Here is a 17,780-nt window from a genome sequence, read left to right on the forward strand (position 1 = left end):
AGAACAAGAAACAGCCCAATGAGCCCACCCACTGGGATCGATCCTAAACCGACCGCGTATCTGGCGAGCACTTTACCTCTGGTCTACGTCCCGCCCTAACTCCACAGGATGAAAACATCAACATCTCAGACAGAGACTGTGCAGAAGTATGAAGATGATCCACAATGTACTAGCACCTCGTTTTCCGAACACGGAAATAAATGAATGAAGATTCAACTTTACAAATATTCACAACAAGCCACGCACTCACACAGGTCCTAAGAATCATTTGATGATGAAACAATGTTTGCAAATAAAATTGTATGCACATTACCATTTACGTGCACTAATGGAAGCATTTCATTGATGCATGCTCTATCTCATGGTCCATTCCTTGACATGGTGAGGTAGCTTGCATGTCTCAATGACTTGGAGAGCTATGCCAGCTGGAGCATCAGCTCCTGGTTGGGTCACCCATGCTGGACTGGTCAAAGGGTAGAGACTAGACTAATATGGACTGGACAGATGGAGGACGTGAGTCAAGAAAGACAACTGTCTAAGAGAAGCAAACTCCAAAATCAAAACTGGGCTGGAGAGGCTCAGAATCCTAGTAAGGAAACTCTCCTAGGAGAAGGAAAACTCCAAACTCAAACCAAGTCCACTGAAGTCGGAGTACAGAAGCTATGCATAAGCATTTGCATGGAAACCGAAAGGAAATGTCTGTACATGCACCAAGCTCTATGATCATGAAAGAAATGGATATATCGAAGTGGTGTCGTCCTCATGGACCAATGCCAGGTGGGTACGGTGCCGAGCCTCGAGCCTCGAAGGGACCCACTCAAGCTACTGATGACTCTGTCAGCTTTAAAGCCAGGGGTAGACAGAGTAGTGCTACTGGTCAACATGCAGAAACATCAAAGAACTTCAGAACTGTGCAATGGAATGCAGAAGGTATTCAACACAAAAAGCCAGAACTCCAAGCCTTCTTGAAAGAAAAAAACATTGATGTTATGTGCATTCAGGAAACCCATCTCAGGGAAACACATACATGTAGGTTCTTCATCAGAGGATTTGAAACCCTCAGAAAAGACAGACCAACAAGACACAAAGACGGAGTCTTGACTCTTGCTAGGATTGGTATCCCGGCAGTCAAGACTAACCAGGCAGAAGACGGAGAATTAGAATTCATCACAACCAAGGTTCTCCTTCTCTGGAGAGATCACTATTACCAACTGCCATAGTCCACCAAAGTCCAAACTGAACCTCCAATCCATCCTTTTGGAAAAGGAAAACCATATCATTGTAGGAGACTTCAATGGCCACTCACCCAGCTGGGGCTATGAAGTTACAGACAATAGAGGAGAGGAGCTCAAGGACTGGATGGTAGACAATCAGCTAATCCTCATCAACCAGCCAAGTGACAAACCATCCTACTACTCTAGAGCATGGAAGAAAACATCCACACCCGACCTAGCTATGGCAACAGATGATGTGCAGAAAAATGCATCCAGGACTGTAAACAGCCAGTTAGGTGGAAGTGACTATCTCCCTGTGACTTTGGACATTGCTAACAGGAAACATACTAAATATAAAAGAAAAGAACCCAGTTGGAACTACAAGAAAGCTAACTGGAGCAGTTTCAAACATCACACAGACCAACTTTGCAAGGTAGTACATCTCACGGAAGACGTCACCTTTTAAATGTCAAACTCCTCACAGAAGCCATTCTGAATGCAGCTAAAACATCTATTCCACGTGGATCCAGAAAGGATTACAAGCCATACTGGACTGACAAACTGAGGAAAATCCACAACAAATTGTCAGATGCAAGGTCCCAAATGGAACAGGTACCCACACCTATTAACATAAGAATACACAACCAGCTAAAGGAAGCCTTCACAAAAGAAAAAACTGAGGAACTCTGTCGCAGCTGGCATAAAAAAACTTCCTCTCTCAATCTAGAATGAGACACAAAAAAGCTATGGTGCCTCACAAAGTCACTCAATGAAGATGTCACACTCTCACAAAGGAATACCATCATAGAAGAAGCTGGGATGCTCCACACAGGAAAACAAGCAGCAAATATTCTGACAGATGCATTCCAAAGTGAATGTTCTCTCCAAATCCCACCAGAAAGGAACAAAAAGATCAATGACCGTCTCCAAGGAAAGACCAGAAATCAAAACCCAAACCTATCAATGATCTCAAATTTAGGAATGTCGGAACTGACTAATGCCATCAAGAAACTCAAGAAAAAAAAGGCACCAGGCAAAGATGGTATCACCAATGAAATGATCCAACATCTGGGACAAATGGCCAAGGAAAAGTTGTTGCAACTCTACAACCAGTCATGGAACAATGAAACCTTCCCCCCAGCCTGGAAGGAGGCCATAATTATTCCCATCCTCAAAAAAAGGCAAAGACAGGAAAGACAAAACAAGCTACAGACCAATAAGTCTTTTAAGTGTTCTGGAAAAGATTCTGGAGAGAATGATCAACCAAAGGCGTAGATAGCATCTGGAAAGCAATGGTCTCATCTGCAAAGAACAGACTGCCTACAGGAAGAACAGAAACACTGAATACCAGCTTATCATCCTAACTCAGTCAATTGAAAATAGCTTTCAGGAGAAGAAAATAGTCATGGCAGTCTCCATGGATCTTTCAAAGGCCTTTGACAAGGGCTGGAAGAATGCATTCCTGCTGAAACTGCTGAATGCAGGAATAGCAGGCAAAATGTACAGCTGGATCAAGAGTTACCTGCAACACCAAATGGCCAAAGTAAAACTGAATGGATGTCTGAGCCACCTCATAAAGATCAAACATGGTGTACCACAAGGTAGTGTTATATCTCCAACTCTCTTCACAGTCTTCATCAATGACATCACTGAAAATCTGTCCAAACATGTCTCCAGGGCACTTCATGCTGATGATCTCGCAATCTGGAATGCAGCAGAAAACATCAACACTGCCACAATCTGCATGCAAGATGCTTTGAATTCCATCAGCAAATGGGCATCAGACTGGTGTGTCACTGTAAACAGCAAAAGACTGTAGCCACCTGTCTCTCTCTCGCTCTACTACAAAGGAAACCTTGAAGTTGACTGTCAGTGGAAAAGAGTTACCCCAGGAGAACACCCTGACTTATCTTGGAGTCAAGTTGGACAAACGGTTAACGTGGAACCCACACATAAAAGAGGTTGAGAACAGAGCCATAAGAAAAGTCTCTCTCATGAAAAAGTTGGCAGGCTCCAAATGGGGAGCAAACAGCAAGATACTACACCAAGTGTACACAGGAGCTGTCAGACCTGTTATGGAATACGGATCATCAGCCTGGGCAACTGCTGCAAACACAAACTCCAACAGACTGACAAAAATACAGAACACAGGAATGCGCCTTATAACAGGTGGCATGAAAACCACTCCAATCAGTGCATTGGAACAAACAACAGGACTGCTGCCACTAGACACACAAAGAGAGGAGAAACTCTTAATCATGGCCAAGAAACTAAAGAGGCGTCCATCTCACCCAGCACATCAACAACTTCAAGAGCAAACAAAAAAACATTTAAAATGAAGCAGTATAAACCATCTTGCCAGACAGCTTGGACACACATACTCTAATGTCCTACCAAGGACACCTGAAGAACGGGAACTGTTGATAGATGTAGAGGATTGGACAACATCATTAAAAAACATAACCATTGTAGAGGATGTTCCAGGAATCACCAGGAAGGGAGAACAGTCAGATGCCATCCTAAAGTCACTCACACTGGAAATGCTTCAAGACAAGTACAACACCTCACAGTGGACCCATGTCTACACAGATGGCTCAGCTGAAGAAGCAGTAAAGAATGCTGGTAGTGCTGTCCACGTCAGATATCCTGATGGACGAGTAACTTCCAGATCATACCCAGCAGGAAAACAGTCAACAAACTTCAGAGCAGAAACAAATGCCCTTCTTCAGCCACCAGACTCATCAGTTTAGAGAATTCACTTCCATCACATGTTCAGCGCTCAATTTTTACAGTTGTCCGGTCGTCTGTGACAACCTAATATTCAATCGGGCAACTTAACTCTATGATACTAGTTACCCGTCAGATGACTGACTCTTTTTTAAACCAAACGGCGAGTTGTGTCCCATAATAATGTTTCCTTGCCCACAACTGCTTTTAAACTGTCGTTATCTAAAGCGTCAGTCAATCAGTCAAAATCACATGGGTTTGTTTGCCACTCGGAACTCCTCGGTCGATTCTGTGAGACATTGGAAAAAATTGTAATTGGCTGAAGTATTCCGAATAGGAAACATTCCAGTGCGTTCGATTGGAACATAGAGAGCATTCGATTGGAAAATAGCTGATGTGTCGCCAAATCACAAAAATCTTAAGCAATTAGGTCCTATGTGTACAACTACAAACATGTAAAAACATTATTAAAAAGTAATGTATTTTATTGTCAGACAGTACATATTCAAGGCGACCAACTTTCCAGAATTTTCCGAAAAATCCAGTATTTTTAACCCATATCCGGAATTCCGGAATTAATGCCAAATATCTGGAACTTTTTCCAAATTCACTATAAATTTTTTTTGGGGGAAGCAACCAATTCTGAATATATTTAACATTTTCTATATTTTTAAATCCAGAGTTTAGCATTCTGCATTCTCCATTGCAACCTGAACTTGGTATCATTGACTGTTTTGTGCTATTACTGAGACGTTTGTCTATTGGCTGGATTTGTCAACAGCCGACCAATGAAAATGTTTTTGACAATTGAGTAAACTGAAGCCGTGTATGAAATCTGTCTTACTTGTTACGTAGTTTATGTATTCATTTTAAAGATATTTCAAATATCATATAGTAATTACTACAGAACAGACATCAGTTCTATGGCGATGCATGCAACTTCGCCATGGTGTGTAAAAACCTGAACATATAACAGAACACTTGCTATCGTACGAAATTAAAAGAAACGGATCCACAATTCTTTTCTTAAGTTCTTTTCGTATGCTTTCACATGCAAAATTTCACTAAATACTATTTGGCTACCAGTAATCTGTGACACATTTGTGACATTAATATTAATTAATTAATATACCTACCGTAAGCGTAATGCAGAACGATAGCTAGTCTTAATATGGGTACCAGACATTTCGTCCCCGATTCAGTTAACCACAAATTAGTTCGACCCCACTGATGAAATACAAATGTGGCAATGTAGGCCTACTTACCTAAAAATAACATTGGTCCCAAGTTTGTCACTTTATTACTAATCTGTAGGTTGGAGTGAAATTGTACTACACTATTAAACCAAGTCGGAAAGAAAGAAAGAAATGTTTTATTTAACGACGCACTCAACACATTTTATTTACGGTTATATGGCGTCAGACATATGGTTATAAGGACCACACAGATTTTGAGAGGAAACCCGCTGTCGCCACTACATGGACTACTCTTCCGATTAGCAGCAAGGGATCTTTTATTTGCGCTTCCCACAGGCAGGATAGCACAAACCATGGCCTTTGTTGAACCAGTTATGGATCACTGGTCGGTGCAAGTGGTTTACACCTACCCATTGAGCCTTGCGGAGCACTCACTCAGGGTTTGGAGTCGGTATCTGGATTAAAAATCCCATGCCTCGACTGGGATCCGAACCCAGTACCTACCAGCCTGTAGACCGATGGCCTACCACGGCGCCACCAAGGCCAGTTTGACCAAGTCGGTGTCACACTACACATAACACATGATTTCTGATCATTCAAAATCAATAACCTGATTTGATTATCATCGACGTCCCAAACTGTGTTCACCTAACAACAAAAACACAAATATGATATTTACGGAAATACTATTCTACATTTTTCAGCTACAATAAGCGAAACAAAATAAATTACAATCAATTAACATAAAAAATCAACAATGTGGACATAAAACAAATCCATTCTAATAAATAAAAGTGTTCAGGCGCATACGGTTGCAAAAAGTATCATACCGCGCATGTCCTTTTCCATTTTTATGACCACTATACATGAAAAAAAATATGTTTCTCAACTATGCACAGTTGACAAACACTTTGTTTAATATTGTTTTAAAAGCAAAAATTCAATTTGTCAAGCGTTCTGGTCCAGTCCGCATTTTACCAACACCCATCGCTAATACTCGATGTCAATACTGATAGGCATTACGTTCATACCAGCGAATAGTTTGTAAAAAAAAAAATTTTTAATGAATTGATTCTTAATTAAAACAATTTATACACTCAAAATTATTTACAATTGTTATGAATGGATTATGAATACTATTCACTACAGTAGAGGCACAAAAATGTAGCATACCTTTTGCAGATTGAATATATAGTGTTTTCCCTAGCTTGTTTTAGCATGGTGCGGCACCATGCCTCAATAGTCTAGTGCCATCTTGCCTTAATCAGCACCATGCTGCCCTGAGATTAAAGAAGCCTTTTTCAGTAATTAATTCTAAAATTGCCTTTATAAAACACCAAAAAAGGTATTATTAATTAATAAAATATGCCCTTTATATCTTTTGCCATTCATTTATTAAATCAAGCACATAAATTACATTAAAGCAGCAGTATTCGGAATATACAGAAAATCCAATTACGTTTGGTGCATATATGACGCCGCACTCCGCATTGGTTTCACTACGCTGGCTTATCCAAGTAAAAAACAAAGCCAGTATTTTGAAAGTGGGACACTTTTGATGGGCTCGTATCGATCTCGGTTTTCATTGGCTTATCACAAGTATAGAATTCCCCAACAAGAGATCATGTGAGATTTCAATTTTTTTTAACAAATTTAACTGTCTTGATTGAGGGGTCATCTCATATCTCCAAAACATATTTATATCCAAAGAGGTATGGTACAACGGCTTTCCAGGGGTCGGTGGGTGGGGGATTTGCCTTGATATTTTGACAGTGGCCAGCTGTTGACATATGCGTTACATATAAGGGGGTGTTACTAATTATGTAACGCTCTAGAGGTAGAGGAAGAGGGTACTGTGTTCGATTTACGTAACATTTTTCAAGACTATATGTTATTTTTATTCATTACTGATACCTAAAAGGTGTTTTTTGGAAATGCGCAGTCAGTCTAGGATCGATCCCCATCGGCGGGTATATAAAAGACCATGGTATGTGATATCATGTCTGTGAGATGGTACCTATAAACGATGGATCCCTTGCTAAAAAAAAAATGTAGTGGGTTTCCAAGGTGCGTGTGCAGGGATTTCAGCAGGGTTGGGGTTATAGACTGTGTTGAGCGAAGTTTATATGGGGCCATGCTCCCCCAAAAAATACATTTCAATTTTGTTTAAGCTTGGGCATGTAAGGTTTCGACCTTCAATACCCCCCCGCACCCGATTCCACTCTAAGATTATATGTCAAAATTACCAAATGTTAGACAACCAACAGCAGATGGAAGGAAGGATAGCATATGTTTTATTTAACGACGCACTCAACACATTTTATTTACGGTTGTATGGGGTCAGATGATTATTAAATCAATATGCTTTATCTTTGATGTCGTTAAACACCCCACTGCCCACTAATTTTACCCTTTCCAAACGAAATAATATTTATTTGAATTTGTTGATTTGAACACGTGAAATTAAGAAGTGAAAACGTTCATTGTCTACTTTAGTATATTTTATTTTTCAAATATATACATAATTAATGTGTTAATACTAGTATACAAACTAAACTTTGAAAGTTCTACTAACACTTTATAAAACATCAATTCTGAAATAGGAAGGTACGACTGTCAATAATACGTTGTCAAGATCAAACCAGTTTTAACAAAAGACTCTAGTACTGTACCGAACGTTCTTTGTACAGCACAAGATTTGAGATGAACCCTACAATTTGAAATCGGCAAAAGCACGTGTTAACTGAAACTGACAACAGGCTGTCGTTTGTGTTTTGCCGAGCTATGGTGGCACAGACGACGAATCAAGCGTATACATTTGATGATATCCGTTCATAGCAAACACACACAACTTTTTTAAAAGTGCATTTGAGCTTGTATTTCACATTTGTACACAATGTTATAATATGGTAACCAGATAATGTAACTTTAATGTTTATATCAATTAATTTTTGTGTATTTTTAATGAAAAACAAGTGTCACAAAAATGGTGAAAATGCCCCAAAAGTGTTTGGTCTACCATGCCTTGCCTAATTTCAAGGGAAATCACCAATATAATAATTAAAAACAAATTTTAACAACAGGGGTCTTTAAAATAATAAAAATTAAATGCTTTAGCCTTGTTGATCTGGTACGTGTGAGATCATGCGACACGCACCAAATGTTAATTCATCTTTCTCCATTTTAAGACAATTTCTACAAGTCATGTGGACCCGATATCAGTAATTTTAAGGAATAAACAAAAATGATTTAGTAAAATGAATGGTTTTAGGGGTTTGTAAAGTTTTGTATTTAGATACTTACTTGTTTTAACTTTTTTGTTGATGAAAATGTTCTAGAATTGTGAAGAAACACCTGACAAATGAACGACAAGCAGATGACAACAAATCAGATGTTAATTGCACGAACCGTGCACGAGAAAACAAAGTGAACGGAGTTGGAAACAGTTACTAGGACGTTGACGATCATTATTTGAGCATTTTCGACAGGTTGTTTGCAAGGTTTTCATAAAATGGTTTTATCCTTTTTACAAACCTAGTAAAATGACACACACAATAATTATCTTATTTTAACATTTGTTATAATTTTAATTATCCTCCGTTAATATGTTTTCGAACAGATAAGGAAATATTGCAAATTTCTGTAATGAATTCTGAATTAAAAGCTAAATAATCTTTCTTAACTGTTCATTGTAATATAATCCATGAAACACATAATTATAGATGTTAAATACAATACTGGTTGCAGGAGAAACGTTTTTCCGACATCGTGTCTGGATATATTGTGAGGAAGTTACGTCATATGTTTTCGAACACGTGATAGTTTCTACAAATAAACAATGTTCCGTAGCAGCACAAGAATGTACACATGTATGGTATGCCATGTCTTGGATGTGACCAAGATGTTTAGCTTCCTCATTTTTAGATAAAAAGGTTCGAGGTCCAGATTTGCTACATGACACATCAATCTCCCTCTACAGCAGTCATACATTGTTGTAACTGGGACTGAAAACCGTTTGGCAGCCTTACAGATGTCTATGCAATCGTTTATTACAGCAGAATATGCCTTAAAAAGATTTTCTTGGGTGTATTGACATGATCTGGATCTCTCAGTGCGAGAAGTAGTCTAAAAAAGAAAAAGGAACCCTTACCTTCAGAAAAGGACATTCCCAGTCTGGAGCTCCACGCGGTAAGACGTGTTTGTTTCGCTTGTGCACACTGCACATGCTTTCGTGTGCTCGACTTGGGGATCCTTCATTTCGTTGTTTTTGTCAACGAAATGAAGTTTACTACTGGTATGTATGCGGTCATTGGAACTGATTGAACGCTTCTCGTTTCGACAGTCTGCACCACCAGGATGGATTCTTTTTTAGCGAGATTCCTTGCCTCCAGGTCATTTCTCCGTCTGACTGTCGACTTGGTTTTTTTCGTGACTCGTATGACGGCCATTCTGCAGAACGCCACGGTTGTCCGCGTTTAGTCTCTACATGTCCGAGCCTGTCCTAGCAGCACTGGAAGATTGACCGCCCCACTCTAAGAAGAAATAGGAAGCGGGGTCGGCCCCTACTACTCTTTTTCCAGACTTTACCTTGCTTTATAGTGATACCATCTCGTATTCTCTGGAGTCGGGACCGTCCGCACCACTATACCAACTCATGACGACTGGACTATACCCTAGTCTGATACTCTCTCTCGTTCAGACGGATCCGGCTTCTCAAGATCTGTATTTTAGCACAGCACTAAACCTTCAACGTCTATCGACTGTCAATCTAGGGGTTTTCTTGACGGGATGCAACCCATCTCGTCCCTTTAAGCTGTGCACCCAAACGGCCTTAACGAGGTCACTCGTGTGGACATATCAATCGGACTTTAAACTTTTAGATCTGCGTTCAAAATTTTATGTCGAAATTACTTCTTTTTTTTTTTAATATTATTAAATAGTCCGATCCTCTCTTCTTTCTCTTATTTAGTTTGAACTGTCCTTCTAAAATGCTCCAAATTATGTAAATATTTGACCGAGCAGTCAATTCTTATTTTTTTTGGCTTGTAACCTTTTTTTTTTTTTATTTATTCTATTAACTTTTTCACTAATTGCTATTTTCAAAATTCTGCCCATTTTCAACCCCCCCCCCCCCCCCCCCCCCCAGTCAGGCCACCGATCTTATCAGAGGTCGGACTCGGGATGGGCGTGTTCGAAACCCTAGTGGTATATGGGCACGTTAAACTAGTTATCATCATCATCATCAGAAAAGGAATATTGTAAAGTCTTGCAGACGTTAATAAGAAATAGTCCAACCAGGCTTCCATATTTTTTTAAAGAATCAGATTTATTTCCCTTTACAGTGAATGACATATTCAACATTGATATGAACAAAGCAGATGGTACATCTAGTGCAGATATAGCCGATGCAGTAAAGTGCTACGTTTGTATTTACATGATGGTATGTTTCAATAAATTAACTGCCATAATTACACAAGGAAGTTTTATATATGCAACATTTTTGTAGCGAACGATGCACAACCTCTTCTTGTCAATCTGCGATGTTTGTAGACGTCACACCTTCAGCATGCACGTGGATAATAGCGTATAAATGAGATGTTCGAATTTATAAGACGGTACGATATAATTTCGCGTACTTTACTCGTTTCGATTTTGACTGTGCGGAAGTCAATTTTACTATTTGCATCAGAAATTTGAAACAAGAGTTGCCGCTTCCTTGGCCAAACGTTCCACAAAATTAATGATGCATGATTCTCAGAGGAAGGTACTCACAAAATGTCTTAGATCATCAGTTGTAAGTGAACTTCTTCTTATCAGAAAACTCCTCTCCTCATCTTTATCCGCCATTCTTTGTTGACATTGGTCACGTGCGAAGTTTCGCTTTCGTTGGTTGGTAGATTGAATTTCTATCCTGCTGAACAGGAGCACCTCCCTCAAGTTCAGCCAGCAAACGTTACGCTAATGTTCTCGAACTATTTGATTGGTTCCCGACGATGCCATTTGGTTTACTGTGAAGCACACAAACTAGTCTAGCGGACGTGTTTCTGCAATTGTAATTTTAATATTAAAAAAATATATATCCAGATATCGTTCCTACGCGCCTATTCTGACCCCCTCCGCCCACCCCCATCCCCCAAAGGTGGATGTATGTGCTGTCATGTTTGTTGGAAAGTGCATATATAAAATATCCCATAAAAAAAAACCTGCAGTGCGTTCCCCTGCCCAGAATATTTTGCATCCTCTCGGAGAGAGGGGATAGACGACCTGGGGAAAATAAATGTACACATCACCACGGGGGCCCTTGAAGCGCGGGGACCGTGGCACGTGCTACTAGGATAAACCGCCTCTGAAAGGGAGCGGAACGTAGACCAGTGGCAAAGCGATTGCCTGATACGCGGTCTGTCTGTTCATTTCAGGGCATCTTGTTTTCAAAACTTTTATGGGGGGAGCATACCCCCGAACCCCTTAGAAACCTTGCTTTGCGCCCTCGATCTCAGTCAGCCCTCTACCCCCCCCCCCCCCACACTCCACCTCCTCCATACACACCACCACCACCACCACCACCAATGTCTACTTACTTCCGCCATGCCTGAGGAAGAAACGTGTGTGTGCTTATATATCCAGTCATACGCACGCATACACATCATTGTTGGGTAGGGTTGGGTTGTTTGTTTGTTGCTAGGTGGTGGGTGTCAGTTTTTTAAAATCCTTTTGATCACTTTTATTTTTTTATTTTTTAAAATCCTTTCCATTATAATTTGTTTGTTTATTGTTTCTTTGTTGTTTTTCTGTTTTTGTTTGTTTGTTGGAGTTTTTGTGATACAAGACGAATTGATGTAAAAGGAGATAACAAAACCTCATTCAAGTGTTTTGGTGGCCCTGAAAAGGGCCGGTTGTATATTTGGTATTTTTATTTTTTATTTTTTATTTTGCATTTCCGTCCTCTTTCTCGCCTTTTTTGCCTGTGTCGCCTTTCTTGCTTTCGCACATGCACTCACACTTGCACCCGCATTTCTTTTTCGATTCCTTGGATCCTTTGGATCCCTTGGAGTCTTTGGATCCCTTTGATTCCTTGAGGTCTTTGGATCCCTTTGATTCCTTGGGGCCTTTGGATCGCTTAGAGCCTTTAGATCCCTTGGAGCCTTTGGTTGCCTTGGATCCCTTGGAGCCTTTGGTTGCCTTGGATCCCTTGGAGCCTTTGGTTGCCTTGGATCCCTTGGAGCCTTTGGTTGCCTTGGATCCCTTGGATGATGATGGTCGTTGATGCTTTGGTTGAACTGCTTTGTCGTTATCGCATGTTGATCCTGGTTTTCGACGCCTCAATCCACCTCTCGATGCACCTTTTGATGATCCACTTTTCGATGCACCACTGCTCACTGCACCTTTCGATGAAGTACGCTTTCCTTTTCGACGTCTTGATCCACTTCTCGATGCACCTTTTGATGCTCCACCTTTTGACGCACCTTTCGATGCTCCACTTTTCGAAGCACTTTTCGATGAACCACGCTTTCGTTTTGGACTGCTCGGTCTACTTCTAGATGCCCCTTTTGAAGCTCCACTGCTCGTCGCACCTTTAGACGAACTATGCTTTCCTTTATGATGTCGCGATCCACTTCTCGATGCACCTTTTGATACTCCACTTCTTGATGCAGATTTAGATGAACTACGCTTTCGTTTTGGACTGCTCGGTCTACTTCTAGATATCCCTTTTGATGCTCCACTGATCGCCGCACCTTTCGACGAACTACGCTTTCCTCTATGATGTCGCGATCCACTTCTTGATGCACCACTCCTTGACGCACCTTTCGATGCTCCACTTCTCGATGCACTTTTCGATGAACTACGCTTTCGTTTTGGAGGGCCCGGTCTACTTTTAGATGCCCCTTTTGATGCTCCACTGCTCGCTACACATTTCGACGAACTACGCTTTCCTTTACGACGTCGCGATCCACTTCTCGATGCACCTTTCGATGCTCCACTTCTCGATGCAGTTTTCAATGAACTACTCTTTCGTTGTGGACGGCTCGGTCTACTTCTAGATGCCCCTTTTGATGCTCCACTGCTCACCGCACCTTTAGACGAACTACGTTTTCCTTTATGATGTCGCGATGCACTTCTTGATGCACTTTTTGATGCTCCACTTTTCGATGAATTACGCTTTAGTTTTGGACGGCTCGGTCTACTTTTAGATGCCCCTTTTGATGCTCCACTGCTCGCTGCACATTTCGACAAACTACGCTTTCCTTTTTGATGTCGCGATCCACTTCTCGATGCACCTTTCGATGCTCCACTTCTCGATGCACTTTTCGATGAACTACTCTTTCGTTGTGGACGGCTCGGTCTACTTCTAGATGCCCCTTTTGATGCTCCACTGCTCACCACACCTTTAGACGAACTACGCTTTCCTTTATGATGTCGCGATCCACTTCTCGATGCACCTTTCGATGCTCCACTTCTCGATGCACTTTTCGATGAACTACTCTTTCGTTGTGGACGGCTCGGTCTACTTCTAGATGCCCCTTTTGATGCTCCACTGATCGCCGCACCTTTAGACGAACTACGCTTTCCTTTATGATGTCGCGATCCACTTCTAGATGCCCCTTTTGATGCTCCACTTCTCGATGCACTTTTTGATGAACTACGCTTTCGTTTTGGATTGCTCGGTCTACTTCTAGATGCCCCTTTTGATATTCCACAGCTTGCTGCACCTTTAGACAAACTACGCTTTCCTTTTTGATGTCGCGATCCACTTCTCGATGCATCTTTCGATGCTCCACCTCTCGGTGCACTTTTTGATGAACTACTCTTTCGTTGTGGACGGCTCGGTCTACTTCTAGATGCCCCTTTTGATGCTCCACTGCTCACTGCACCTTTAGACGAACTACGCTTTCCTTTATGATGTCGCGATCCACTTCTCGATGCACCTTTCGATGCTCCACTTCTCGATGCACTTTTCGATGAACTACTCTTTCGTTGTGGACGGCTCGGTCTACTTCTAGATGCCCCTTTTGATGCTCCACTGCTCACTGCACCTTTAGACAAACTACGCTTTTGACTTCTCGATCGACTTCTCGATGCACCTTTTGATGCTGCACTTCTTGCTGCACCTTTCGACGAACTACGCTTTCCTTTTCGATGTTGCGATCGACTTCTCGATGCACCTTTTGATGCTGCACCTTTCGACGAACTACGCTTTCCTTTTCGTCGTCGCGATCCACTTCTCGATGCACCTGTTGATGCTCCACTTCTTGCCGCACCTTTCGATGAACTACGCTTTCCTTTTTGATGTCTTGATCCACTTCTCGATGCTCCACGTCCGGACTTACTTCTTCTAGATTTAGATTTACTCTGCGATCTACCTTTTGATGAACGTGGGGATCGGCCTCGTTTAGATTTAGATGGTGATTTACTCGATCTACCTTTTGATGCACGTTGGGATTGTCGTCGTCTGGACCTACTTCTAGATTTAGATCCTAGTGATTTACTCTGCGATCTACCTTTTGGTGCACCTTTTGATGCACGTTGGGATCGGCTTCTTGCAGATTTAGATCTGCCTTGAGATCCTCGCAACTGACTCCGCGATCTACCTTTTGGTGCACCTTTTGATTGGCTTCTTCTAGATTTAGATCTAACTTGAGATCCTCCTCGTCTAGACTTGGTGCGGCCTTTTGATCGACCAGCTTTTGGTCGACTACCTTTTGACCGACCACGTTTTGATATACCTCTAGAAGGACGACGTAATGTTCGATTACGTCGTGATGGAGATCTACTTTGCGATCCTTTTCTAGGCCGAGATCTGCTTCGTCCTTTTCCCTTCTTTTTTTGGCTGCCAGATCGACCTTTTTGACGGCGACCACCTCTCCCACCTCTTCCACCGCCTTTACCACCTTTTCCACCGCCTTTACCACCTTTTTTACCACCTTTACCACCACGTGTACTACCTCGTCCACCTTTACCGCCTTTTTTGTCTTTAAAACGTGGACGTTTTACACACTGACTATCGTTTTCTTTAATAGCCTTTGCAAAACCAAGACGGTAACGGCCAGTGACGCCAGTGGTTTTTGTACCTTTTGGTCGAATCAAAATTCCCTCCTTCAGGCCTTTCCTAAGAGCTTTCTTTATCTGCCCTTTCAGCAGTGCTGGAGGAACATTTGTCATGCTGGTAGTGGCAATGTATTTTCGAATTGCCTTAGCAGATGTTCCCTTTTTGTCCTTGATGGTGTTAATGGCATCCACAATTTTCATGATCATGGACGATGGAGCCTTCTTTGGTGGGGGTGTTTGTTTATCACTGCTAGTAGATTCCTTCATTGGTGGGGGTGTTTGTTTATCACTGCTCGTAGATTCCTTCATTGGTGGGGGTGTTTGTTTACCAATGCTAGTAGATTCAACACCGTCATTTGGGGCTCCTTCATCAACGGGTGTTCCGCATCTAGACATCGATCTAGACTTGGACTTCGATTGAGAGGATCCGGACTGGGACGACCCAGACCGGGAGTTAGACACCTTCGTTTCCAACATTCGAATAAGAAATCTTCGTTTCCAAATAATGAATGGAACAATAAGATTTGGTAATGTCGTTGGTTACGGGGGCGTGCTTATATAGCAAACGCGCGGACGCAAAAGAAAGCAATACCGGAAGTCGCTAATCGTTTACGGAACGTTGTTCTTAACTGACTTTTAAGTGTTTCTGATTTTAACGTTACATTATTTTGGAATTCATTATGAACATTTTGTTACTTGGCTTTAACACATAACTATTCCCTGTAGTATGCTATCATGCTTCTTCTTTTTTTCAAAATGTACACAACCCTCCATATGTTTTGTATTGTATTAATAATGTAACTTGAGCCATCTATCTTCATTGCTAGTATTCAGTATTTGTTACCTTATATTAAAAGTATAAATAATATATTTAAAATTATGTTATTTTAAGTTTTGTTACATAACTTATAATATATATACAACAATCAAGGATCACAATAATAGAAGATATTAATAGATATAATCATGTATTCCGTGTACTGTTGGCACCATGTCCGTGCTTATATTATTAAACTTTTCGAGTCCCCAAAAAGTCTGGGCCCCAGTGTTAAACTTTACGTCTACTCTATTAACATATAAAACTATTTAGTCTCATTATTATTATTATTATTATTAGTAGTAGTAGTAGTAGTAGTAGTAGTAGTAGTAGTAGTAGTAGTAGTAGTAGTAGTAGCCAGTGCCGCACGACTGGTGTATCAAAGGCCGTGGTATGTACTACCATGTCTGTGGGATAGTGTATTTAAAAGATCCCTTGTCGCTAATCGAAAAGATGTGGCGACAGTGGATTTCCTCTCTCAATATCTGTGTGGGCTTAACCATATGTCTGATGCCATATACTAGTAACCGTAAATAAAATGTGTTGAGTACGTTGTTAAATAAAACATATTTCTTTCTTTCTATTATTATTATTATTATTATTATTATTATTATTATTATGGTCTCACTATAGGCCTAATTTTGACACGTTATGGTTCACATATTCACTTCTAGGGAAAGAATTAAAACAATTTGTATGCCGGGGGAAAAGACAGCCAGAGTGAATCGGTTAATGAACCACCTGTTCGGACCGGTACTACAGCCAGATGCGGTTATATAGCAAAAACAACTGAGACAGAAATGTTCTCAATTTCGGATTGAAAATGAATGCTTATATAAATTAATGTATGTTCGCAATGGTATATGTTGTTAGTGCCAACGAGAACCCGTTCTACTGGCAATCGTCATTTGAAGTTGGTCAATTTAACATGGGTTTCAGTAGCAGATGGCATCTGTGTTGTGAGACATGTTATTATTAATTACAAGTGGCTTGTTGAACTTCAGGTTGAAGTGGTCCAAACCTTATATTAACCGGAAGTACGTTTTGGGCCGCTTGATGTAAATACTATTTTATAGTCCTTCCAACAGAGAACGCCTTTCTACTATAGAGGGTTCCGCGATATATGCTAAAAATAGCAATATTACCCATACCTCTGTGCGGCCGGCCATGGTGGAAGGCAAACACTAGCGTTTTATTGTTGTATACAAATACGAGCTTTGCAGTTTAAGATTTATAACTTAAGTTCTTTTAAATTTTTTTTTTTACTGTTTTGATAACATGCAGGATTATTTTGATACACTGGATAAGACGGCAAAAAGCAGATATGGAAACAACTGGATATATTGGGAAGCAGGATTCGTACAGTGTACACTACAAAATCGCCGGTGGAAAATGGCTTCAAGACCCCCATTTCTATCCATCATTTACGTATGCAGATCTGATAAATTACCTGATTTTTAGCCAAGCCCTTTTTATACGCTGAAGGACTTCCAGAATTATAAAAGTTTGGATGCATATGACCGTTTTGTGTGTGGTTGGGTGAGGAATGTTGGTGTTTACATCCATGATTCAGTCCATGTGATACTAGCCCGAGTACTCTGACTGTAAGAGAGCTAGACGGACATTTGGACATAAACACGCTCTCATTACAGTCAGAGACCAACCTATGTCTTTTTTTGGCAATTCCTGACTACCAAACGGTAGGCAACGAGTCCCGCTCTAATACCACAACAATCCTATGTTTGACGTCAAATACCTTTACATCAATCATTTTCGAGTTAA

General features: G+C 40.8%; 2 protein-coding genes across 2 annotated transcripts in view; both read right to left on the bottom strand.

Moving 5' to 3' along the window:
* The window catches only part of LOC121379986 (H(+)/Cl(-) exchange transporter 7-like), a 50,004-nt gene extending 38,389 nt beyond the window's left edge, over window positions 1-11,615 (bottom strand). The window contains exon 1 of the mRNA XM_041508695.1: window positions 10,910-11,615. Within this exon, the coding sequence (XP_041364629.1) occupies window positions 10,910-10,984 (75 nt within the window). The 5' untranslated portion in view covers window positions 10,985-11,615. The remainder of the gene's footprint in view (window positions 1-10,909) is intronic.
* Window positions 11,616-12,011: 396 nt separating this feature from the next.
* On the bottom strand, window positions 12,012-17,409 carry LOC121379538 (hornerin-like). The gene is made up of 3 exons (XM_041508182.1): window positions 17,369-17,409; window positions 16,265-16,369; window positions 12,012-15,701 (listed from the first exon to the last, which is right to left on the bottom strand). The coding sequence occupies exons 1-3, from the start codon at window positions 17,407-17,409 to the stop codon at window positions 12,062-12,064; spliced, it is 3,786 nt and encodes a 1,261-aa protein (XP_041364116.1). The 3' UTR covers window positions 12,012-12,061.
* Between the last annotated feature and the right edge of the window lie 371 nt (window positions 17,410-17,780).

Source organism: Gigantopelta aegis, chromosome 8 (genome assembly GCF_016097555.1).
Source record: "Gigantopelta aegis isolate Gae_Host chromosome 8, Gae_host_genome, whole genome shotgun sequence".
Lineage (NCBI taxonomy): Eukaryota > Metazoa > Mollusca > Gastropoda > Neomphalida > Peltospiridae > Gigantopelta > Gigantopelta aegis.